Here is a 23,731-nt window from a genome sequence, read left to right on the forward strand (position 1 = left end):
CTGCTCGAAAGCTCAGACCGGAAGACCTGCCTGCGGGGCTCAGTGCCCCCTCCGGCTCTCCGGGTCTCCGTGTTCCCTGGGAGTCCAGCCTCGCCGGGTGCCTCTGCCCTGCCTTCACCGTATTGCAGTCAGAAAGGAAGTGCATCCCGGGCCTGACAGGTAGGGGTTTTTTATTTCCCCCGACGGCGCACCTCTTGACCTCTATCTTCTTGCCAATGATTTTTTAAATCCTAAATGATTTGGCAATAATTGCCCCTCGTCGCGTGATCATTGCCCTTCACCGATAGTAAATCTGTGAAATCCCCCGAGGCCCCAGCACATTTTGGTTTGCGGAGCCCACAAGCTGGCCTGGACAGGCATCACTGCTCCGGGCAGCTGCACGCCCCGCAGCGTCCCCGGCACCCCTGCGCTCCCCCAGCCTCACACGCGGCTTCGGGGCGCCGCCCGGATCGGGCATCGGCTCGTCGTGACCGAGTACAGCGGCCTCTTCTCCAGAGTTCTTCCTCCAAGGGCCCAGATCTCTGCTTCCGCCTTTGTGGGTCACAGCAGCAAATGGCCTTGCCCAGGAAGCCCCGGGAGGCTGTGTTCCGAGGGCAAAGACTTTCTACTGCCTTGGGGGAACGTGTGCACAAAATCTTCTTTTCCCCAGAAGCGTGGAAGGCATCAGGCTTGACATGGATTCGTTGGAAGACCTGTTTCATTTCCAAGTTACTTCTAGCAAGATGGCCCCCGGAGCCTCTGGTAGCAATGGACAGGGCCCTAGGTTGGAAGGTTAGGAACGTTCAGAGGCCTCGAGAGGGCAGAAAGCAGAATCTCATCCTGGGGCTCATGGCTGGTCCGGCGCCCTCCTCCTGGATGAGTCGTGTGGTGGCCCGGGTGACCCTGGCTTGCAGGACCACCCATGTGTGAGCCCTGCTGCTCTTCCCTTGTCAGGAGGCACACGTAGCCCCTGGCTGTTTCTTCTATTTGGATTTGGGGGCCTGGGTGGCTCAGTCAGTTGTGTCCAGCTTCCACTCAGGTCATGATCTCGTGGTTCGTGGGTTCGAGCCCCGCGTCGGGCTCTCTGTGACAGCACAGAGCCCGGAGCCCGCTTTGGATCCTGTGTCTCCCTCTCTCTCTGCCTCTCCCCCCTCTCAAAAATAAGTAAACACTAAGAAAAAAAAACCCATTTGTATTTGGCAGTGCTCTCCCAAGCCAACAGTCATCCTAGAAGAAATTTCCAATTTTTACCGTACCTGGGTACTTGCCACTGGCACTATTACTCAATTTTTCTTTAAATCGATGGAATTAAAAAAAAATTTTTTTAATGTTTATTCATTTTTTGATAGAGACAGAACATGAGTGGGGGAGGGGCAGAGAGAGAGGGAGACACAGAATCCGAAGCAGGTTCCAGGCTCTGAGCTGACAGCACAGAGCCCGACGCGGGGCTCAAACTCATGGACTGTGAGATCAGGCGGCTGTGGCCACTAGCCGTTGGCACAGGTCTCAGTGCTGGTGGTCATTGTCCACGTCCGAGCTTCTACCTGGGGCCTCCCTGATGAAGGCCCCTTCAGCCTCTGCTTGAATATGATTGAGTGGTACCTCCGAGGCAGCCTGTGTTGGTTGTTAGAAGAGCCTCGTGTTTACCTGGAACTACCTCTCTGACCCCCAGAGTGGCACCAGCTCAGTCTTTGTCCTTTTCCACAAACTCTTCATGATTTCTCCAGTTATTTGAATGCCTGTTCAGATGTTTCCAAGGACAGTCCCTTCGGGCTTATTAGCCTGTGCCTTGTGGAATGCATTGTATGGCCTGCCCTGGGGAAGGGTGGCAGATGGGTTGTTGGCACACATATGGGGTCCCCTGCTGGGAGTGCCCCTACCTCCTAACCTGGCCGGCCCCTCTTGCCCTTCAGGTTGAAGCTCAAAACCTCACGTCTTCCAGGAAGCCTTCCCCGACCACTACCCCTCACAGCCTTCTGCACCTTGTCACAGGTCTTGGCTATGTATTTATGAAATTGTCTGATGAACGTCCGTCTTCTGTATTCAGCCAGGAGCTTCATGAAGGCAGGGACTGTGTGTCTCTTTGATCCCCTGTATCCCCACTGCCTGCCCCCCACAGGGGCTGAATACAAAAGTGCTGGGTCACTGGAGGCCAGAGTGCCATCATAGAGACTGGACTATCTCCAACAGGGCTAGATCAGGAATTTCCCCAACAAAACATTTCCTAGTATGTTTTTCCTTTTAAACATATGCAGATAACTTATGTGCAGGCACTGTCCTCGATGCTTAATTGATATGGTTTCATTTAAATGCCACACCGCTTAGACCCCTTTGACAGATTGAAGCGGAGCCTTGCCCAAGACCACAGAACTAGCAGATAACAGAGCTGGAGTTTGAGCCTGGTTGCTCTGGCCCCATCTGAAACCTGAGCTCAGTCTGTCCATTCTGCTGGTCACACAAGGCCTGCCTCTGCTTCCACTGCCCCATATCCCCCACTCTGAGATGGGAGACATGTTCCTTGCGGACTCCTGTCCTTACAGGCAGAGTCCAAATTCATTCCCCCAGTGTGAATGCCTCACAGTCATCGTTTGGATTGTCCTTGATTTTGGCTGGTGTATCTATTCACTGATTAGCCACCCACACCTGGCATCTGAATTCCAGAGGGGAGACTTGTGGAGTGACTGTCAGTTTCGAAGCTTCCACCCTGTCGGCATCAGGACACCCGTCTTGTCACGTGGAGTCCGGTTTCTCAGACCCATCTGGCCTCCAACCACGTAAAATCCCAACTGGACTTGAGAACAGATCTGAAGAATGTTTGATGTCTAAGACGTCCGATTTTTCTTCCACTAGCAGAATCTTGTCCTGAGAATATTTTGAAGCTTTTAATCAGAGTTTTGTGGTAGTTAAGTGAGGGAAGCTGTTCTTTATTTCTTTAAAAGTACATATGTGGGGCGCCTGGGTGGCTTGGTCGGTTAAGCGTCCGACTTCGGCTCAGGTCATGATCTCACGGTCCATGAGTTCGAGTCCCGTGTCGGGCTCTGTGCTGACAGCCCAGAGCCTGGAGCCTGTTTCAGATTCTGTGTCTCCATCTCTCTCTGCCCCTCCCCTGTTCATGCTCTGTCTCTCTCTGTCTCAAAAATAAACGTTAAAAAAAAAAGTACATATGTAAGAAAGTATGAATCAATGTAAACAATAATGTTAGTAATACATGTGGATATCGCAAAAGGAGACCCACTAATGACTAAAGTTCAGGCAGCACTGAAGTAGACTCTACTTTGGTGACCAGTGAGGAGACCTATTGGCTGTACCTCCTAAGTGTCTCCTGACGTCGGCAGCCATGCCTTAAATTAGGACACTGATCCACTCAAGTTTTTGGATATCAGCTAAGTGCCAGCATCAGCCCATAGCCCTGCCTGCAGGAGCTCACACGTTCCTAGAAAAGAACGATGAGTGAACCAGTACAATGCAGTAGGGGACGTGCCAGGGGGTAACCAGAGGGTTTTGGGGGGGCCTCAGATCCCAGCTGGGTTCAAAGGTGGTGGTCTTGAAAGCCTGTTAGGAGTTGGCTGGTAGAAGAAGGGATCAACATATGCCATGGATCACTCTTTCTCTGTCCCTTTGTGCAGATCCATATTTCCACTTAGTACCATTTTCCTTTTGCCTAAGAGACTTCCTATTACATTTCTTTTGTGTGGATATGTTGGTGATGATGCCTTTAAGCTTAAGATATCTGAAAATGCCTTTATTTTGCCTTTGTTTTTTGAAGGATACTTTCGCTGGGTATAGAATTCTAGGTTGGCATTTCCCTCTCTCAGTACTTTAAAGATGGCGCCCCACCATCTTCTCACCTGCATTGTTTCCAGTGGAAAATCTCATGTCTTATCTTTGTTTCTTACTGTGTAACAGTACTTTTTTCTTGCTTCAGCAGCTTTTAAGATTTTTGCTTTGTCCCTGACTTTGAGTAGTTTGATTATGTTGTGCCTTAATGTAATTTTCCTCATGTTTCTTGTGTTTGGTGTTGATTGGGGTCTTGGATCTGTGGATTTATCAGTTTTATTGTGTTTAGAAAATTTTTAGCCACTAGGAAGTCACATTTTATTTCTGTCACCTCCTCTCATCTTCCAGTTACACCTGTATCAGGCCCTTTGAAGTCATGTCCTGGCTTGATGATGTTCTGTTCATTTTTGTTAAGTTACTTTTTTCTCTTGGTTTCATTTTGGATGGTTTCTATTGCTATATCTTCAAGTTCGTTAATCTTTTCTTCTGTGTTGTGTAAGCCGTAATTTCATTCGGCAGATTTTCCATTCCAGACATAATGTATTTCAGGTGCTACCAGTATAAATAAAATGTAAGCATTATTTAGTACCGCACACTTGCGATTAGTTGTAAATGTCAGTAAATTGCGCTGTTATTAGTAATTAAAAATAAAAGCAGTTCCCTGTCGGAAAAACAATCTGATGTAGTTTCCATCTCTAGAGGTTCCATTTGGATCTTTTCTTTTATCTTCCATGTCCCTACTTGACATTTGGAACATATGTAAGATAGTTGCAGTAACTAATTTAATGTCTTTGTCTGCTAATTCCCACATCTGTGTGAGTTCTGGGTCAGTTTAGACGGATTGAGTTTTCTGTTCATTATGTGTGATGCTGGCCTTCGTTGCATGTCTGATCACTTTTTTAAATTAGTTGCCAGACGTTGCAAATTCTACTTTTCGGCAGGGGAGGGTTCTGGATATTTTCGTATGCACTTTGTTCTGGGATGCACTTAAATGACTTGGAAACAGTTTGATCCTTCCAGGTCTTGCTTTAGAGACTTGGGAGGCAGTGCCAGAGCAGGGTTTGGTCTAAGGCTAATTACTCCCCACTACGAAGGCAAGATGCTCCTGAGAACACTACCCAGTGCCCTGTGAATGATGAGATTTTCCAGTCTGGCTGGTGGGAACAGGCACTATTCCCAACCCTGTGTGAGGTCCGGGCACTGTTTTCTTTCATTTTGCAGTGTGATTCTTTCCCTGGCCTCGGGTGGTTTCCTCACTCACGTCTGCAGAATGCTGCCTCATTCAGAGGGACCCTCTGTGGATCTGTGCCCTTCTACTCTGGGTAGTCCCCTCCTCTCTGATACTGCATCCTGGGAACTTCAGCTGCCTTGGTCTCCCAGCCCTTAGCTCTTTCCCTCCATTCGGGGAGTCTGCCAGGCTCCGTGTGGTTCTCCCTCCCTGCACCCGCAGTCTGGAAACTGAATATACTCGTGGGGCTCACCTCCTATGTTTCCTGTGTCCCAGAAATCATTGCCCTTCATTGCTTGATGTCCAGTGACTTGAAAACTGTTGTTTCACATAATTTGTCTGGTTTTCATGTTGTGTCGGGTGGGAGAGTATATCCCAGAGGCTGCTTTTTGAAATGATCACCGGGCTGCAAGCGTTTCCTTTGTGTGTGTGTGTGTGTGTGTATTTTTGTTTGCATATTATTTTGGTTTTATAGGTAGTACCCTCATTATTGAAAGCAAAAAGTCCTAAACTGTGAGCTACAAAGATTTGCCAGAAATTTAGTTAATTTTCACAGGGCTAGTGGTTGGCACCTGGTTACGGAGTTTTTAGCTGCAGGTGAAGTTCAGCCCGTGTTCAGGTAGAGGCGAATCTGTGTCAGCCTCCCCACGTGGCCTTGTGACACCGTTATCACTTTGACACCTGAGGACTGATTTCAGTTTGCCCACGTATGCACTGTTCAGAGCCACTCGGCTCTTGGGGGGGGAGAGTGGGCAGTAGGAGATATATTCAAGGTGGGTTGACTTTTAATCGATACGATGACAATATTGCCTTGCCTAATTTGTATGGTAGTAGTTTTAAACATCAAATCAAGCAGTTGATTATGTCAAAACAGCTGAAGGAACACAGGAATAAACTCCCCTGACGTCACTTCTGAGCTCATTTCCCTGCCTGGCAGGCCATCATGATTGGAGACGATATCGTGGGTGACGTCGGTGGTGCCCAGCGGTGCGGGATGAGAGCCCTGCAGGTGCGGACGGGCAAGTTCAGGTGAGTGTCCCTGCACATGGTCAAGTTCATCTGCCTGCCTGCCTCCATGGATTCCTGGGGTGTCCCAGTTTTAGTTTCGTTTTCTTTCCAAAAAGAACAGGATGTGGTTATCTGCTGACCTTTATACAACTGCCCTCTAAGGAGGGGCCTAGCTGACCTTTTCCTAGGTCAGGTAAAGTATCAAAAGATACGGGGGCCAAGTTTCACAGCTGGGATTTGAATAGGGTTTAGTGTGGAGACAAGAGAACAAAGGCTCCAGCTGCCCCAGGCCACAGAGGGGCAGGCCCAATTTGGGCAAAGTAGTCAGTGGGGGGATGGGGGGGGCGGTTTACAGATTGTGGGCCCTCGGCCCTCCCTGATCACCCTCCCTCTCCTCTTGCTCTGTCTTCTCAGTTCGTGGGAGACAGAGAAGCTAGAGATGGCAGGGCCATCCCTTGGTCAGGGACACCTTGGAACCGAACCGCTGTGTCCAGAGAAGCCGTGTTTCTTTCCTGGGTCAGAAGTCAGCCTAGTCTTGGTCAGGTTGCCAATGGGCACCTCTCAGGGGTCAGGTGCTTGTGGGCATGTGGAGGTGCCCTGCAGTGTCCGGGTTTGGCTTGTGGGGCCGTTGAGGGTGTCTTAGACATGAGAGCATCGTCTTGACTTGTTCCAGATGGTTTTGATGGTGGCCATGAAGAGAAAGTACAGTTTTGTGGATGCTGTAGAGACTTGGTTAAAACACGGTTACCCAGGGGTACTTGGATTGGGGTGGGGGGTTGCATCTGTCCCGAGCGATCTGTTTTCACAGGGTCCAGGAAATGGATTAGAAGGACCTGTTCACTGTGAGGCCCCTCTCCCGTGTGCGAGAGCCAAGAGACCTGTGGGTTTGGGGCCCAAGGGGAGTGAGGAACGCTTGCCCCGCCAGCCACCTCCTGGACCCTCCCTGGGCACTAGAGACTCTCTTAAAGCCCCTTGGCACGCCTGAGATCTAGGCCCTCTTTCTTCCCCAGGCCCTCAAAGGAAGGCACCCCAAAATTTTGTATCTTTTTGTTTGTTGTAAGGATGTAAATCAGCTTTTGTCAGCACACAGGGCAGAGTGAGAAGACCACTGTCACAGGTAAGGCAGCAAATGAGCCATCTGAGAAGGAGGCCACAGGGCAGAACAGGAGGCTGGGCTCTGTGTGCGGGAGGGCAGGTGGGAGGCCTCTCGGCCCTGGCCGCTCTCCAGAGCCACGCTGTTGAGGACAGTGGTCACGTGTTGCCCGTGGCTACCGAGTACTTGAACTGTGGCTGGTCGAAATCGAGATGTGCTGGACGCACAAGACAGATTTCCAAGACTGAATGGTAGAGAAAGAATGTGAAAAAGCTCGTGAGTAATTTTTTGTACCAATTACACGCTCCAGTGCTAACATTTTATGTTAATTTCACCTGCCTGTTTTAATTTTTGCCAGTGTAGCTGCTAGAAAGTTCTTGCTTGCCTCCCCGGCTCACATCAGGGCTCAGCGCATTTCTGTTGGGCACGGGGGTCCCTGCACCTCCCCCTGTTCCCTGCAGATGGCACTCGTGACACACAGACCCCAGCGAAGAGCCAGAGAAAACCTTGTGCTCTGCGGCCCCCCGTGGGGCTGGAAAGCCAGAGGCCTCCATGGCACCCTGCCTGGGGACTGCTTCGCGGTGTTCTCTGTGGTTCTCCCGTGTGGTCGGCTTCCCCCAAGAATGCAGTTGGGTTTTCCTGGGCTGACCTTCATCTAACTGGTGTTACTGCCTGTTTCACCTGGCCATAGCTGGTTCATCCTCCCTGGTATGAACACACCTCTCTCTTCCCCTCCCCCGGAGGGCACACTTGGGTGGGTCCTGGTTTAAGCTTTCTTTGAAGTACTTCCAGGAACGTCTGATCCATGTTTCGTGGGCACGTGGGCATGAGTCCTTGTAGTGTCGATCCGCTAAAGCTGGAATTGCCGCGTCGTGGGGAATACGCAGGGTCAGCTTTACCAGACAATGCCAGACTTCCAAATCGGTTGTGCGGGTTTATGCTCCCCCCGCAGTGGGCAGGGCCCCACTTGCCTCCAGCCTCTTCACCACTTGGCTGTCTTGCATCGGGAGGGCCCGCGTTCTCCCCAGTTTATGCGCCTAGAGCCCTCAGGGGCAGCTTCGACACCCGGTACTCTGTCCACCCAGAGACTGGGGAGGGACCCAGAGGGGCCTCGGGAGAGAAGGCACAGGAGAGGCAGAGGTGGGCACGTGTGGTGGCATCGGTGGCTGCGAGGGTGGGACAGACAGGGGCAGACACGCCCATCCGGGCCCTGCCCTCTGGCTTTGCCTGGGTTTGGCTCCCTCCACACCTGCTTGGTGTACCTGCTCTTTGATTGGCTGGTGGTCGGGGGACAGCACTGGAAATAATAACCCTTTCTGGTACCTGACCGTCATTATCCTTCTTGGTCCCTGACCAAGCCTGCTTCATGTCCAGGGCAAGAGGGAAAGGTTTTCAAACCGTGGACAGCTTGGCTAGGCCCTGCGGGCACTGGAACGGGGGTCCCAGGTGAGGCCAGGAGGTGGCCACAGAGTGAGGCCCTGAGGCCTGGGGGCGGCCCAGAAGTTAGCCTCCCAGAAGCCCCTGGAGCTAGCTTCCTAGGAACCTGTGGTGCCTGGGACAGCCCCGAGAGGCTTGTCCTATCTCCCTACTGACAGGCACAGAGATTTAGTGGCCCTGCTTCCCATATGTAGAAGTGGAAACTGAGGCCCAGACAGGGCAGGGGTGTCGGTACACATATTTTGACCTGTGGAAGAATGGCCACCCAAGGATGGGAGCCCAGCCTCCCCGGCACAGAGAGGGTGCCCGGGCCATTTTCTCTGGCCTTTTGGACTGTAGACCCCGGAATGGGGTGGGGGGTTAGGGTGTGTCCCTGGCAGAGGGGCCTGAGCCAGCCCTGACTGGAGGAGGGGCATCGGAAGGCCTGGAGGCTCCCCTAGCTGAAGGGCCAAGCCAGCCCCATGGTGTCGTGTGAGGCCAGTGCCCCGGGTCACCCAAGAAGGTCAATGTCAGCCTTGAAGACACATTAGTCCCTGAGGAGAACCCCGGGAGAAGTGCAGCCTGGCCTTCTCTGCGTTCTCCTCCGGTTTTCTCCTCTGCTCTTTCCTCCTGTTCTCACCCCCTGCCCATCGCGTCTGCCCTGGGCCTCACCGCCTCCTTCCCGGTCTGCTAGGGCCCGGTTTCACTTTCCCTTCCTCGCACACTGCTTCCTGCTGCGGCCGCTAGAGGGCGCCGTGCTGCCGGTACCGGGAGGGGCTGTGTGCACACCCACTCACACGTGACGCGCCGTGTCCCCTACACTCACATCTGCAACACACTCACGGCTGGGTCCCGCACCCTCACATGTACATACCCAGGTCCCACACACACAAATACGCACCCAGCCCTCCCCCCCCCCCCCCGCCCCACTCACACCCAGGCCCCCTCGAGCAGCACACATGGATGGGCGTGCTGGCACACCCACACGCACTCGCACCCAACCCACATGCCGGCCACACATGCCTGCATGCCCCGTTTTCCTCTTGCAGCAGCCGGTGTCTGTGCTGCGACTGGGGCAGCAGGCCTGGGGGTCCTCGAGCTGCTCCAGCCCCTTCTGCCCCATCCCACCCCTAAGCCTTCGTTCGTGCTGTGCCCCACCACCTGTCCTACCATCCTTCCTCAGTTGCCTGAATCCTGCCTTCAAGGCCTTCCCTAGTGAAGGAACTCCCAGGTCCTCCCACACGGAAGGGCCCTTAGGGGACCCCTGGCTTCATATGAGGATGAGCTGAGAGTCACAGAGGGACTGTCTCCAGGGCAAGGGTCACCCCATGGCAAGCTGGAACCCCGGCTGGACCTCACCCCAGGGCCCTGTCTGTTGTGCCCCAGACACACCTCACCTCCAGGAGAATCATCTGCCACTGCCGGGGCTTCCCACGGCCTCCTTGTTTCCAAACCTTTTCTGAGATTTCCAGAATAGAAACAATTCCACGTACTGGTCTCCCAGGGCTGGACCTGGGAGGTTTCACCAGTAGATCCGTGATGTTCTTTGTAGAGAGGAGCGTCTGGTCCGGGGGCAGGCAGCTGTGTGGTCCTGTTTCTAGACTGCTTTGCTGGCCCTTGCCTCAGCTCTCAGGACGTTGACACCTTTGAGGATCACGGAGCGCCCACTTCATCTGATGTTTCCCCACGATACGACCTGCGTTGTGCCCTTTGGGCCAGAATATCACAGAAGTGGTGCTGTGTGCTTCTGGGCGCATCCTGTCGGGAGGCCTCCACCAGTATCGGTGGTGTTGATGTTGACCGATTAAGATGGGGACTGCTGTAAATTTATGCAAAGGTATGGGCTTTTCTCCCCCTTTGTGAGGTATGACAATTTGCGGGGTGATACTTGGAGGATGTACAATCCCAGTCCTCACCCTGCTCCTATCCGTTGTCTCTAAGGTCTATTACTGCTCCTTGAATTAACTATTTCTGTGACGGTTGCTAAGCAATTGCATTTTTCGTTCTTACGCTTGATGTCGGCATTCTACCGTAAAGAAGAATGTTTTCTCCTCCCCGTTTATTTATACCCGTGCGGACTTGCGGAATTCTGTTCAGTTCAGTGGGTTATCATCTGTTCCTACTGTCATTTATTCTGATGTTCACGTGGTCCCCGACATGGCTAGCGGCAGCTGAGTCCTTTGGACACATCCCACCATTCTCTGAGCCCTTCCTTACTTTTCTGGCACAAAAAGATGTTTCACGTTCATAATATTCTGTCTTTGCGTCAGCCCTGGAGCCGGCCATTTCTCAAGGAGCCCTAGTTCCTTTTAGTGGAGAGTGATATTTAGAATGGAACCCTAGGGCACGAGGTGTTCTTCCCATGCCTGGGGGGCGGGGGCGGGTCGCTGTTCTGAGACCCTCTGAGCGGACAGAAGTAGGACACAGGCACTTGCAACTCACACGTCCACCCATCAGCACCTGTGTATCTGTACTACCAAAAACAGCACACTCACACAAGTACCTCTGATTCTAGTCCGACACCACAGGGTTCATCCCAGCCTTACGCTTTTGCACATTTGTGCCTTCCTTCTACAGGGAGAAGCCTGCTTTACGTTATTCTCTCTCCATTTACGTATTTGCTCAGTCCCCCTGAATGTAGCCAACCTGACCTTGCCCGGCTGCTGAGTACCTGCTCCTCCCCCGCCCGCTGCCCCAGGGCCCCTCCCCTGGGTCCCTGGTCCCCTTCCCTTGCCCAGGCGCCATGGGCTACACTCCTACAAGGAAGGGGGGAAGACCCCAGACTTCCGCTGCCTCGTCCGCCTCCCTGCTGTCTCCCGCCCTGCTTTGCACGTGAAGGGATGAGTCTTTGCCAGTTTTGTTTTCCCCACGATGCCTTGCACGTGTTGGACGCTCTGCATTTGTGAAACTGAGCAGCAACTGTTTTCCATTGGCAGGGGCCTTGCGGCTTCCCAGCCATTTTCACGTTTGGGGCCCCCTTCCGAGCCTCAGGGTAGGCGGAGAAAGTCTGCCGTTTTCTGGGGAAGAAGCCGACTCATCTAAGGTCACCCCAGCCAGTAAGGCCATTCCAGGGCATTCGTCTGTCACAGTTGTCCCTATGCCCGGATGAAAGCCTAGCCCTGTCATGTACGTGTTCGTGTGGGAGAAGGGACCATTTGTCCTTGGCTTCCGGGCACTCACCTGGGCTGCTGCTTGGAAGGGTGAGTGTGGACAGAGGGGAGCCCCAGGCTCATGTCCTGGCTCTGCCACTTACCAGCTGGAAGAAACGCCGAGCCTCAGTTTTCTCATCTGTAAAATGAGGGTTTAGGGGGAAGTACTCCCTTTGGTACAAAGGAGGAGCCCAATAAATACCCAACTGTGGGGGGGATAGGTCAGTGATATGACAGGTGTGCACAGCACAGCCGGGCCCGACCCTCCAGAACTCTGGGGCCTTCCTGAGGGCAGGCCCAGCCAGGCCCCCCACCTCTGGGTGGAATCACAGTCGCGGCACCGCTTTGAAAATTCGCCCCTAGAGACCACGTCCTCCGATTTCCAAGACATTCTCGCAGACCAGCTCTTGGCCTCCCCGTGTGTGGGGGGATGGCAGTGCTCATGGACGGCGGGGCGGGAAGAGTCCGGGTACAGCCATGCTTATTTCTCTTCCTGCTTGTAGCCTTGTGGCAGCCCGCCAGCATGGCCCGGCACACCACAAGCCTCCCTCGGGGGAGAGACGCTCGATTGGAAAAGCTGGCTTTTCTTTAAAAAGCCCGAGTGCAGTAGGCTCTACCCCGGCTTACTGGGGCACCTGCTCTCCCCCGCCCTCACCCCCGTGCTAGGAGACGTGGCCCACGTCGGCCGCCTGCTGCTGCCACCGGGAGCACATCTGAGAGGCAGCTCAGCTTTGCAAGCACCTGCTGTGTGTTCAGCAGCGTCGAGGAGGAGGAGTTCCCAGCCCGGTGCTGGGCACAGAGTGTTTGTCCAGAGGGGCTGGGAGGAGGGGTGCTCAAAGAGGACTCTGTGAGATGCAGAACGCAGGGGGTGAGGGATGTAGGGTGAGGGTGGCCGCCCAGGGGATCACCCGGTCGGCAGGGACCGTGTTTGCCCTGCGTCATGTCCCGCCCCGAGCGGGCACAGGGCTGGCCGCACTGCAGGCTCTGAATGACGGAGTTTGCGGGTGGGGGCTGAGGACGCAAGGGGACCCGGGATGGGAGCCTGGAGATGGTGGGCTGGCCAGAGCAGAGCCCTTCTGCCGCTGCAAGAAACCCTTAAAGGCCCCAACGCGTGACTGAGAGGTGGGTGGGCTGCAGGAGAAAGGCCCGCGGTACGGCTGCCCGTGTTTCAGGAGCAGACGCCCCTCGCGGAGCCAGCTGGGTGGCCACTGCGGGGGACTTGTATCATTGTCCCCCCCGCCCCGGAGGCAGGTGGAAGCAGGTGCGGGATCTGCCTGGGTCTTTTGTAGCACAGCACCAGAGCCTTTTCTCCATTTTTTTTTTTTTTTTTTTTTTTTGCATGTCCTGTATGTGGGGTTGTAAAGAGAGCTGATGGCAGGGAGGGGACAGCAGTGGCTCATCAGAAGCTGCAGCGGCGAGGGCAGGAGGCCTAGGTGGGCGCCTTTCAGCCCGACCGGCCCTGGCCCAGGGGCAGGGGGGCCTGGGGGCCTGGGGAAGGGCCTGGGCTTCGCGGCCCGTGGGCAAGGGATGGAATGTCTGGCGATGTGACCCCGCGCGGGCTGCTCTCCGTGCTCCATCTGGGTTTTACGATGCCGTGAGGTTGCAGGTGAGCCTGCCGTGAGCCCCGTGCCCTCCCTCCCTGGTGCCTGAGTGGAGGTCTCTCCCGTCTTCTGGCTCTGGCTTACACAGGGCTGGGAAGAGCTCATTGCGCCTGGGTTGGGTCAGTCGGTTAAGCGTCTGACTTCGGCTCAGGTCCCGAAATCACACTCTGTGAGTTCGAGCCCCGCATCAGGCTCTGTGCTGACGGCTCAGAGCCTGGATGGAGCCTGCTCGGATTCCGTGTCTCCTTCTCTCTCTGCCCCTCTGCCTTTCATGTTCTCTCTCTCTCTCTCTCTCTCTCTCTGTCGAAAATAAATAAACGTTAAATAAATAAATAAATAAAGCAGTAGTTAGGCCTTGAAAATAGTTCCAAATTAAGACTTTGCCAGAATCTGAGTATTTTCTCATGTGCCCTGGTCTTTGGAGCCTCGTGGTTAAGCACACAGGTTCCGGGACCTGCCGGGCTGTGAATCCCGGCTCAGCTGTTTCGCCAGGGGCTGGTTACCTAACCTCTCTGTGCTTTAGCTTCCTCACTGTGGGTGGTGAAGTAAGGTGTTTTCTTCCTAAGGTGATTGGGAAAACACAAACTGGCCGCAGCAGAAAAGGGACCCCCTGCACCAGAAATTGGTTCATTTACTCTCAAAGCAGCTGTGTGGGATGGTTAACTGTTCTTTTCTTTGCTTGTGTAATATAATTTATTGTCAAGTTAGCTAACATACCTTGTATACAGTATGCTCTTGGCTTCCAGAGTAGATTCCCACAATTCTTTGCTTCCATGCAACACCCAGTGCTCGTCCCAAGTGCCCTCCTCGATGCCCACCCATTTTCCCCTCCCTTGCCCCGCACCCCTCCCATCAACCTTCAGTTTGTTCTCTGTATTTAAGAGTCTCTTATGGCTTGCCTCCCTCCCTCTCTGTTTGTAACTATCTTTTTCCCTTCCCCTCCCCGTAGTCTTCTGTTAAGTTTCTCAGATTCCACATGTGAGTGAAAGTATGATATCTGTCTTTCTCTGACTATCTTATTTCACTTAGCATAACACCCCCCAGGGGATGGCTAACTATTCTTATTTCCGAGAGGTTGAGTAACTTGCCTGGGGTCACAGAGCTGGTGAGAGCTGGCCTTTGAACCCATAGTCGACCACGTGCAGGGTTCCCTGTGATTACTGTCTCTCCATTTGTTTCTGTATGGTTTTAAGTTAGTCCGGTGGATTTTTATTTTTATTTTTTTAATGTGTATTAATTCATTTTGAGAGAGAGAGAGAGAGCCAGCAGGGGAGGAGCAGAGAGGGAGGGAGAGGGAGAATCCCAGGCAGGCTCCATGCTGTGAGCACAGAGCCTGACTCGGGGCTCGATCTCACGAACCATGAGATCATGACTCGAGCCTAAATCAAGAGCTGGACGCTTAACTGGCTGAGCCACCCAGGTGCTCCAGTCCAGTCAAGTCGGCCACCAGGGACGTGTGCCGTGAGGTCCTGCTGGGTGGGGGCTGGTACCAGGAGGAGCCACTCACAGTTGCCAAGGGAGCTCCGAGCCACAGGGCAGAGAATGTGGCTCAGGGTCCTCAGGTCGGGGCTCCAAGCCCCAGTTCTGCTCTGGCCCCTCAGGAGAATTAGGGGGATCCCTGTGGGGCTTCCAGGCCCTACCCCTGGTTCAGCCGGACCAGCTGTCTTGTCTGTATCGGGGTTCCTTGTGAATTCCACTGGGCAGAGGCAATGGGTTCTGCTTCTTCCGAGCATTCAAAAGCTTCAAGGAGCACTGTCTTCAGATCCCGTCCACACCCCACCCTCCCTTTTACAGGTGCAGAGACCGAGACAGGCTAGGAATCGAGCCGGGGGCTGAAGGGGCCCACCCCACCCCTGTGTGCAGCCCCACCTCCCAGCCGAACGGACCTGACCTTCCTGGGACTCCCTCCCCAGCGTCCCCCTGGAGGCCTCACGGGTCTTGTGGAGACTGTATCTAGGGGCTGGCAGGATCCAGGTGGCGTGTGGAAGTCATCCCCCGTCCTGTTCTGGCCAGTCAGCCAGGAGGGGAAGAGGTTAACCTGTTTGGAACCTACCAGTAGAGGGGAAGCACCAGTGTCCCCATAGGAAATAGTTTCAAATTCCTGTCCTGCCTCCCTGCCGCCCCAGGACGGAAGCTCAGTAGCGCCTCCTAGTGTCCCAGCTCCTCTCTGCAGGCCTGAGAACACTCTAGCCCTGCTCCCCGACCCGTGTGTGGTGGGCAGAATATGTGGGCAGGCCGAGGGACCCCAGAGCTCCAGGGAGACCAGCTGTCCTGCAGTGTCCTGCAGCCAAAGTCCAAGTATCCCGGGTCGGGGGGCGGGGTTCTGTAAGCCGAGGCCTGGGGGAGCTGAGGGCAGGCAGGGCTGGGGGAGGGGAGGGGAGCAGAGAGCTTCAGTGTCACTGTGGAAGGGACTCTCTGAAGGCAGGCAGGAAGCAGGACAGGCCCCCATTCGGCAGAAGACCATTGGGAATCTGATGTATTGAAAAACAGATCTTGTGTTGCCGCTCCGAGCTGGGAGAGTGGGGTCGGATTCGGCAAGGATCGGCTTGGACAGTGGCTCTTGACGGGTCAGGTTGGAAGCTGTCAGTAGTCCGTTAGCTCCTGGGGGATGGATGGACTGAGCTGTGAGGGGCTGGGCGCCTGGACTGTGCCTCCTGCCTCTGCTACGGACCGCCAGGTGATGGCTCAGGCCTCCTGATCGCTCAGGTAATGAAACTAATAGCCATCTTTATAAAGTTTATTTATTTATTTTGAGAGAGAGAGAGAGAGAGAGAGAGAGAGAGAGACCTAAGCAGGCTCCTCGATGTTAGCGCAGAGTCTGACGCAGGGCTCGAACTCACAAACTGTGAGATCATAACCTGAGCCAAAATCAAGAGTCGGATGCTTAACCAACGGAGCCACCCAGGCACCCCAGTAGCCATCTTTTTAGAATAATCCAGCACTTACCAAGTGTAAGCAGTGGGGCTTTTCCTCCTTTGTGCAACCAGCTTGCAGGGTAAACACAGTTTTCTGGGTTTTAAGTGAGAAACGTGAGCATCAGAAACAGTAATAGCCTGGGAGTCGAACCAGGTGTGTCTGACTCCAGAGCCTCTGCTTGGAATCCCAGGCGAGCTTGCCCAGACTCAGTTTCCCCACCTGCCGTCTCTGCCTCCTCCTTGCTGCTGGGAGAGGTGCTGGGAACACGGAGCTTGGGGATCTCCTGGGGGCCTAGGAACGTGTTGGGGGTGTTCGCGCTCTCTGTCCATGTGGCAGGGCTCCCCGTTGTTGCCGGAAGTGGGGACTCGGGCTGGAGGCGTGAATCGGGGCTGCAGAGAGTGGGCGGCGGGCATGCCCGCCCAGAGCAGGCTGTGTAGAGGCGAGGTGGGGAGGCTAGGCCTCCCAGGGCACCTTCTGCCTGGCTGCCCCGCTCCAGGCCGGAAGCAGCTGGCGTGAGCCCCACTCTTCCTTGCGCCCCAGCACGGCTGCCTCGAGGTGCTGTTTATAGGCTGCGCTCATTGTGGATAATGCCTGCGCCTTATCTCATCCATCACACTGCCCCCATTTCACAGATGGGTACTGAGGCCAGAGGGCCGGGTGGCCAGCGTGAGGGTTGGTCCTAAGAGCCGGGCTCCCCGTTTCCTGCCTTCTGTGCCTCCTGCCTCGGGGGTGGGACGGGGAGATCTCAGCCAGGGGTGAGTAATGTAGACTGCATCATAAACAGAAGCCTCTGGGCTTATTTTGCCCTGTTACAAGCGTGTGTGGGTTTCTACCCCCAAGCGTGAGCCGCCACAGAGCAGAGACATGGGGTGTGGGTTGGGCTCAGATTGGGGGTGTGGCCCAGGTGATGAAAACACCCTCTTAGGACCTGGCAGAGTCCTTGTCCTCTGCTGTGACTGAGCCCCCTTCTGGGCCATTCCAGTTCCCCCTTCCCAGGTGACCCCCCCTAAGCCTCCCACCCCGGCGCTGAGGGCTGGGCCCACCCTGCGGGGTCTGCTGAGCACCCTGCCATTTGCTGTCGCTTTTCCCGCGGTCTGCAGGTCTCGCCTCGGTGGGTCTCACGGCCCTGCCACTGCCCTTCTGCTTCCCAGAGTGCCGTCTCCCGGTTGCCCTCTCTTCTCCCTGTGGGATGTTTGATGTGAGGAAAAGAGAGGCCTGATGCTGCGAGGCCCTGGTCTGCACACGCCCGGCAGCTTCAGGAGAGCAGACTGCCGCTCCGAACCCCCATCAGCCCCCCTGGCCGAGGGGAACACGGTGGACAGGCCTCCCTCCCCTGAGACAGAGGGCCACGCACGTCTGCCCCGGACCATGTGGTTGCCCACGAAGGGCTGGCAGTGCAGATCTGGAAGACACCAGTGACGGTGAAGGTATGGGGACGGATACTCCATGGAGACTCACACATCTAGGAGAACCCTCGGGAACTCTCCGGGTCCTTTCCGCCCACCCCATCTCACAGAAAAGTAAGCCTCCGAGTGGCTTCTGACTTGCCCGGCTCCTTCAGCTGTTGGAAAGCTGACTGCTTCCTAGAGCCTGGGTGTGCTCACCAGTGCGTGCCCTGATTGCCTCTCAATTCCTGCAGCAGAGGCGTGGCGGAGGAAGGAAGCACTTCCTGAGAAGTTTGTGCTACCTCCCATGACATTTGAAGGCACTTTATTTCTCAAAATATTGTCGGGATGGAGTTATTTTTAGCTCGGCCTCATGGGATCGGAGAATACTGTTGCTGCCGCTTGGGCAGACAGACTTCTAGTGTAGACTGGTTCTGCGTGACCTCTTTCTGGGAGAGCCACGTGCTCTGAGGAATTGTGGGGTGCCCGTGAGGCAAAGCGGAGCGCCCCCAACTGTTCCCTGTGGCTCAGCGACCATCTTGAAACCAGAATGCCCCCCCATCCCCAGGGTGCGGGTTGGGGACGCTGGAGCAAAGCATCTCCAGTCAAAGCCACTTGTCCGTCTTTCCATCCTGCTCCGGTCACTTCAGGCCTCAATTTCCATATCTTTAAAATGGGAATACTAAGAGGATTGATGCTCAGGTTGGGGAGAACAGAACAGCGTATTCTGCGGAAAGCATTCAGCACGCTTCCTGGCATGGAGTGAGTGCCCAGCGAATACTGGTAGTGTTATTTTTATTGGAGGAAACTCGGGCCCCAGGATAACCGTGGAGGGAGGGACTTGACTTCCAGGCACTCGGGCCTGACCGACTCTGTGGCACTGCTGTACTGGTGTGGATGTGTGAGCCCTTTTCCGGGGAGATGCTCTGGGTGCACCTGTGCTGTCCGGCCTCCCGAGGCTGGGGTGTCTCCCACCCAAGCAGGGGCCTGCAGCCTGAGCACATGGCCCTACCCTGTCCCTCCTGGTCCCCGTGGCCCCGGGTCCCCACCGTGTGCTGGCGTTTTTCTGGTCTCTCCCGGGGCTGGGCTGGGCTGGGAGCAGGGGAACCGCACAAGGAGAGACCTTCCGCTACGGTCTAGAGCCCCGCTCTCATTCATCTCTGGATCTGCTCTCAGAATGTTCTGGGGGAAGTTGCTGACACAGGACACAGTGCCTCAGAGGGCTGGCCCCTTCCACCTGGCACCCCCCCCCACTGTTGATGTGACCCCGCCTCGTGTTCTTGGCCCCCCTTGCAGCCTGCTCTGTTTACTCTGTTCTGCTCTCCACAGTTTGAGTGGGGATTTTGCAGAGGACCCTGGGCTGGTGGGGGCCGACGTCTCGCACCCAGCTGCCCACTCTGGCTGCCTGGAAAACCGCCACGGTTCCTGGTGCTCCCGTGCAGCTCGGCGCCTGGGGCCTGCAGGGGCCTCGGCTGTGGGGAGCACACGCATCGTCTCCGGCAGGCCCTGATGCGGCCCCCAGCCCCAAGGGGCTGCATGGGTACAGGCCCCAAGACCGGTGGATCAGAGTGCTTGGCAGTTTATAGAAGACACTTGTCCTCTCTCCTGTCCCCTTGAGCCCAGTCCTAGGTTCTGGCCACAGGACTGGGCTCTTTTCTCTCCCAAGAGTTGGAGCCAGAGTGTCCTGGTGGCAGAGCAGGCTGCAGCCTGTGTCCACACTTGGTCCCCGTCCCGATGGATGGAAGGAGCGAGGGGGCTTTGAGGGGCTCTCCTGAGATACACCTGCGCCCACACTCCTGGAAGTGGAAGCCCGTGTGGGCTCGGAGGCTGAGTCACCAAAGGCCATCGTCATGCATTTGCCCTCCCAACCTCCTCTTGGTGCCTTATTAGACCCGACTGGACAACCGGAGGCAGTTGGGGCCCGGGTCTGCCGCTGGGGCCAGCCTGGAGGTACTGTGACTTTGAATGGGGCCATCGGTGGGGCTCTGACACAGGGTGACTTCCACTTACTTGCTGACTTATGTGTTTACACATAATGATCACAACAGCCTGAGGAGGCAAGTATTAATATATCCCCATTTACAGTTGGGGAAACTGAGGCACAGAAAAGTTGGGTTACCCACCGAGAGCACACAGCAGCTCGTGGGCACTGGCATTGTTTCCAGTCTGAGTGCTGGGGCTGTCCATGGCACGTGGTGTCGAGGGGCATCTAGGGGCTCCCCGGGGGGCTCCCACTCTCATGGAATCTCACAGATTGGAGCTGCCCTCCCACATCAGGCCCGCTCTGGCCTTGCCTGAACTTCTCTGGCCTCTGTATGCAGGGACTGGAGAGAGGGACTGAGACGCCCCACAGTGACCTGAGTTCATGAGCGGCCGGAGGGAGGTACCATCTGTCCTGGACGCCCTCTGCCGGCACAGGCCAGCCTGAGGCCGTGTCGCCCACACCTGGGGCTGCACACCCCATCTGGGAGCCATCGTGCCAGTGGGACGAAGCAGAGATGCCCCAGGGAGGCCGAGACTTAGGAGCCTGGGAACAGGGTGTCTTTCTGGGCTCAGGGCCTTTCCCTCAAGATGGAACATCTCAGGTTCCAGAGCTGCTCACAGCACGAATTCAGTTGTTGGTATTGAGCGCGTGCTGGGGTGTATCTTGCGTTTCTCATCTGCCGTGTGGTGGGTTTAGCGGGGCCTGTCTGGGCCGGAGCACCCGCAGCGGCACACGGAAAAGCCATTTTTACCTGGAAGAACTCCATTAATCCTCGGAGTGTGTGTGTGTGTGGGGGGTAACGTTTTTGATAAGGCCTCCAATGTGGTTTTTTTTTTTCTTTTTAAAAAAACTAATGGGATTTTTCTGATCGTGAAAGAAATCCATACCTTTTTAGGAAAATACAGAAAAGCACGAGGAGGAAAATCCACAATCCCACCTCCCACAGGGAATCACAGTTAGTGTTTTGTTTTGCCTGTTTCTTAAAAAAAAAAAAAGTTGTACTAAATGAAATCGTGAAGCCCTGGCTTTGGATTTAAGACCGCACTCAGAGTCGCTCGCATCCGAGCGTGCTCCTGTCCCTGGGACGTGGTCGTGCTCTCACAGAACTGCAGCCTCCTGGCCTCCCAGCCAAGCTCCCCGGGACCCAGCCAAGTTCCCCCGGGGTGGAGCCTGTTCCGGAAGCTGCCAGCCCAGCCAGAGCAGGACGGCAGGCTGGAGGCCCCCCCTGCCCTCTACCCCGGGCTGACCCGAGCGACGGAGAAGGTCAGAGTCAGGCATGTTCCTCTGGTCCCCTGGGTGCAGGGAAAGCCCTGTCATCCCATCCTGTCTCCCCTCTCTAGAACCCCTGGGTAGGAGGAATTGTGTCCCCCCCACCCCCACATGCCTGCCGGCCCGGAGCCCCTGGAGACCAGGAGCAGACTAGTTGCTGGCACGGAGGGAAGGACACATGGCAGAGAGTGACAGGCGGGCTTCAGCGGCCACGGCCACAAACCCGTCCCATGAGTGTGTACTGGCAGGTGGCCGTGGAGATCCTGGGGGAGGGTTTGTGAGTCCCTCTCCTCCCTGCCTCACCCCTGCCCAGGCTGGTGGGGCACAGCCAGCCCTGGATTTACCCTCCTCACGGGGTGGCCTTGTGTCCTCACCGGTGTGGGCAGCAGGGGCAAAGGGCAGGGAACTGGCACCCGTGAGTTGCAGCATTGGCCGCACTAATGGGGGTGGGGTGAGCGGCCTCCACGCACCCCTGGCTACTGTTAGCCTCTGTGCCAGGGTTCCGTTTACGGAGGTCAGGATTCTTTTTAGATTTTTAAAGCTTGTTATTGACATGTAACATACAGAATAGTGTACAGAACTTAGGTAAAAAGCTTAACAAATTTTTATTAAGCGAACACACCTGTGTAAGCAGAACGTGACCAGTCCCCCCAACCCCCCCACCCTGCCCCCCGAGTCTCTTCCAGTCACTTTGTTCCCTGAGATAATACCACCCTGATGACCTCTCAAAACAGAGATTAGATTGCCTGTTCTGGAACTTACCGTAAAGGGAATCATACCACATGTATTGTTCTTTCTCATGGTCAGACTTTTTTTTTTTTTTTTTAATGTTTGTTTATTTATTTTGAGAGAGACAGAGAAAGTGCATATGCGCGAGCTAGGGAGAGGCAGAGAGAGAGAGAGGGAGGGAGACACAGCATCTGAGGCAGGATCCAGGGCCCCAGGCTCCAAGCTGTCAGTGTGAGATCATGACCTGAGCTGAAGTCAGACCCTTAACCGGCTGAGCCACCCAGGCGCCCCTCTCATGGTCAGACTTTTAAGGGGGGGGTCTGCTGGGTGGGTGGCTGGAACCGTGAGGGGTCATCCTGGCATCCGTGGTGGGAAGCAATGCTTCTCTGAGCAGAGGTTGTTCAGTCACCCTGCAAACGCTCCCTGAGTGTTGCTCCTGCCGGAGGAACAGTACGACCTGGCTTTGCAGAAACCTTCGGTCCACGGGGCAGGGAGCCAGTGTAAAAACAGGCAGTTTCTCTCTCTGGGGCTGGATGGCATGGGGGCTGAGCCCACAGACGCAGAGTGAGCCCAGAGGGTGGATGGGGTCTCCCTGGAAAGGTGGAGCCTGAGCGCTGTTCCGAAGGGTGAAGGGGAGTTTGCCAGAGCGACAAGAGCTGGGGAAGGGCAAGTCAAGAAGAAGGGAGAAGAGTCTTTGTTTTCCCAGTGGGCCCAGCTCCTATAGAGGCAGCCACAGCCCCGGCCCTGGCCCTGTTGAGGCGGGAACCAGGGTGCCACCTACCAAGTCAGAGGCCGGAGTGGTGCTTTGCCCCCCCAGCCCTTGGAGGAGGCCCACCCAGCATCACACGTCCTGGCATTGGGCCCATGCCTCCCTCTCCGAGACTCTAAGCCCGCTGCGTAGACAAGACGTGCTGTGATTCCCAGAGGCACCAGAAGAACCTGCTGGTCAGAAACGTCTCCCTGTTTTCTTCCACCATGAGACTTAAGGGTTAAGGCAGATGCAGGACAGGGGGTGGTGCGGGACAGGGGGCCGCTGTGACTTGGCCGGGACCCGCCCCTTGCGGAGCCTCCAGAAGAGGTGGGAGTTGGATAGAGAGTCTCTTGAGGTCCCTTCCAGCTCTGCCCACCTCCCAGTTAGATGGGATGACTCACAGCGAGCGCTTGAGAATGGAGGTCAGTGCCCCACCATAAGGCCTCGGGTGCCCAAACGTGGGTGAGCACGCACGAAGGCAGGCCCGAGGGCCGAGCTGGAGACGGGGCACAGCCCTCACCCCCAGGGGCCAGGGCTGGGCTTCAGGGGGTTGTGTGCAGAGAAGGTGTGAGGGGGACATTGAGGGTAAGGGGATGTGTGAGGAGCTGTCCTCGGGTTCTCCGTGTGCCCTGGACGGGCCCTGACCTTGGCAGAGGCCGGGACACATCCAAGAAATGACCCTGAATCGAGTCAGATTCACACCCTGCAGGGGCCACTGATCTTTGTTTGCAAGGGGAGCCCCCTCCTCATTCCATCATCAGAGTCTGGGGAGCTGGGTGGGCCCAGCCACCTCCCAGAACCCCTTTGGGATGCTAACCACGGGCAGGCCGGTCTGCTCAAGCCGACACGGCTGCCTTGATTTCACGGGCCCTGATTTCACCTCTGGGCTGTCAGCCCCTGCCTGCAGGAGACCCGGCTTGTGTTTTTATATCTCACCACCTCGAGGTTGTGCGGGGTGAGGGGAAGGATGCGGTCAGGGCTGTGAGCACAAGCTTCAGCGCTGTGGCTGCCTGGGTCGGGCCTCAGTGTTGTCATCTCTGAAGTGGGGGGAGAAGGATGCCGTCCTCACAGGACCTCACAAGTAAACGCATCTGGTGCCCAGCAAGCCTTTGGTCAGGGTGTGGCCGTCTCGGCACAGACACCAGCACTTGGTGGCCGACTACATTTGACCCACCCATGGAGTTGGGTCCCCTGGGTTGCTGGCACCCATGGAGGTGCGATCCGTGTGCAGCATGTGCCACACATTGGGACCGGCTCCCCGGGGGACTGTGGCTCCCCGGCCTCATCCCGTCTTCCCCCGCCCCACGGATGTCGGTGCCTAGAGCCAAGTCAAAGACGGAGCTTCTCCAGAGGCGGCCCCTCCGTAGTCCCCCCGACACACAGGACAGGAAGAGGCCCACAGCCCCTGCCTGGCCCCCAGCCCTTTGGAGGAAGAGGGGCTTCTGT

The 23,731-nt window shown here is 55.8% G+C and overlaps 1 protein-coding gene across 3 annotated transcripts in view; it reads left to right on the forward strand.

The window, feature by feature from the left end:
* The window catches only part of LHPP (phospholysine phosphohistidine inorganic pyrophosphate phosphatase), a 119,041-nt gene that overhangs the window by 39,439 nt on the left and 55,871 nt on the right, over positions 1-23,731 (forward strand). For 2 of the 3 annotated variants that reach the window (XM_047073574.1, XM_047073575.1), the window contains exon 6: positions 5,922-6,013. In XM_047073574.1, coding sequence (XP_046929530.1) covers positions 5,922-6,013 — 92 coding nt within the window. Of the gene's footprint in view, positions 1-5,921; positions 6,014-15,045; positions 15,209-23,731 lie in introns of those variants that run through there. The other variant, XM_047073577.1, reaches the window with a different exon arrangement.

The sequence above is a fragment of the Lynx rufus genome, unplaced genomic scaffold (genome assembly GCF_022079265.1).
Source record: "Lynx rufus isolate CCGP_SWC_20201006 ecotype Redwood Valley unplaced genomic scaffold, mLynRuf1.p SCAF_11, whole genome shotgun sequence".
Lineage (NCBI taxonomy): Eukaryota > Metazoa > Chordata > Mammalia > Carnivora > Felidae > Lynx > Lynx rufus.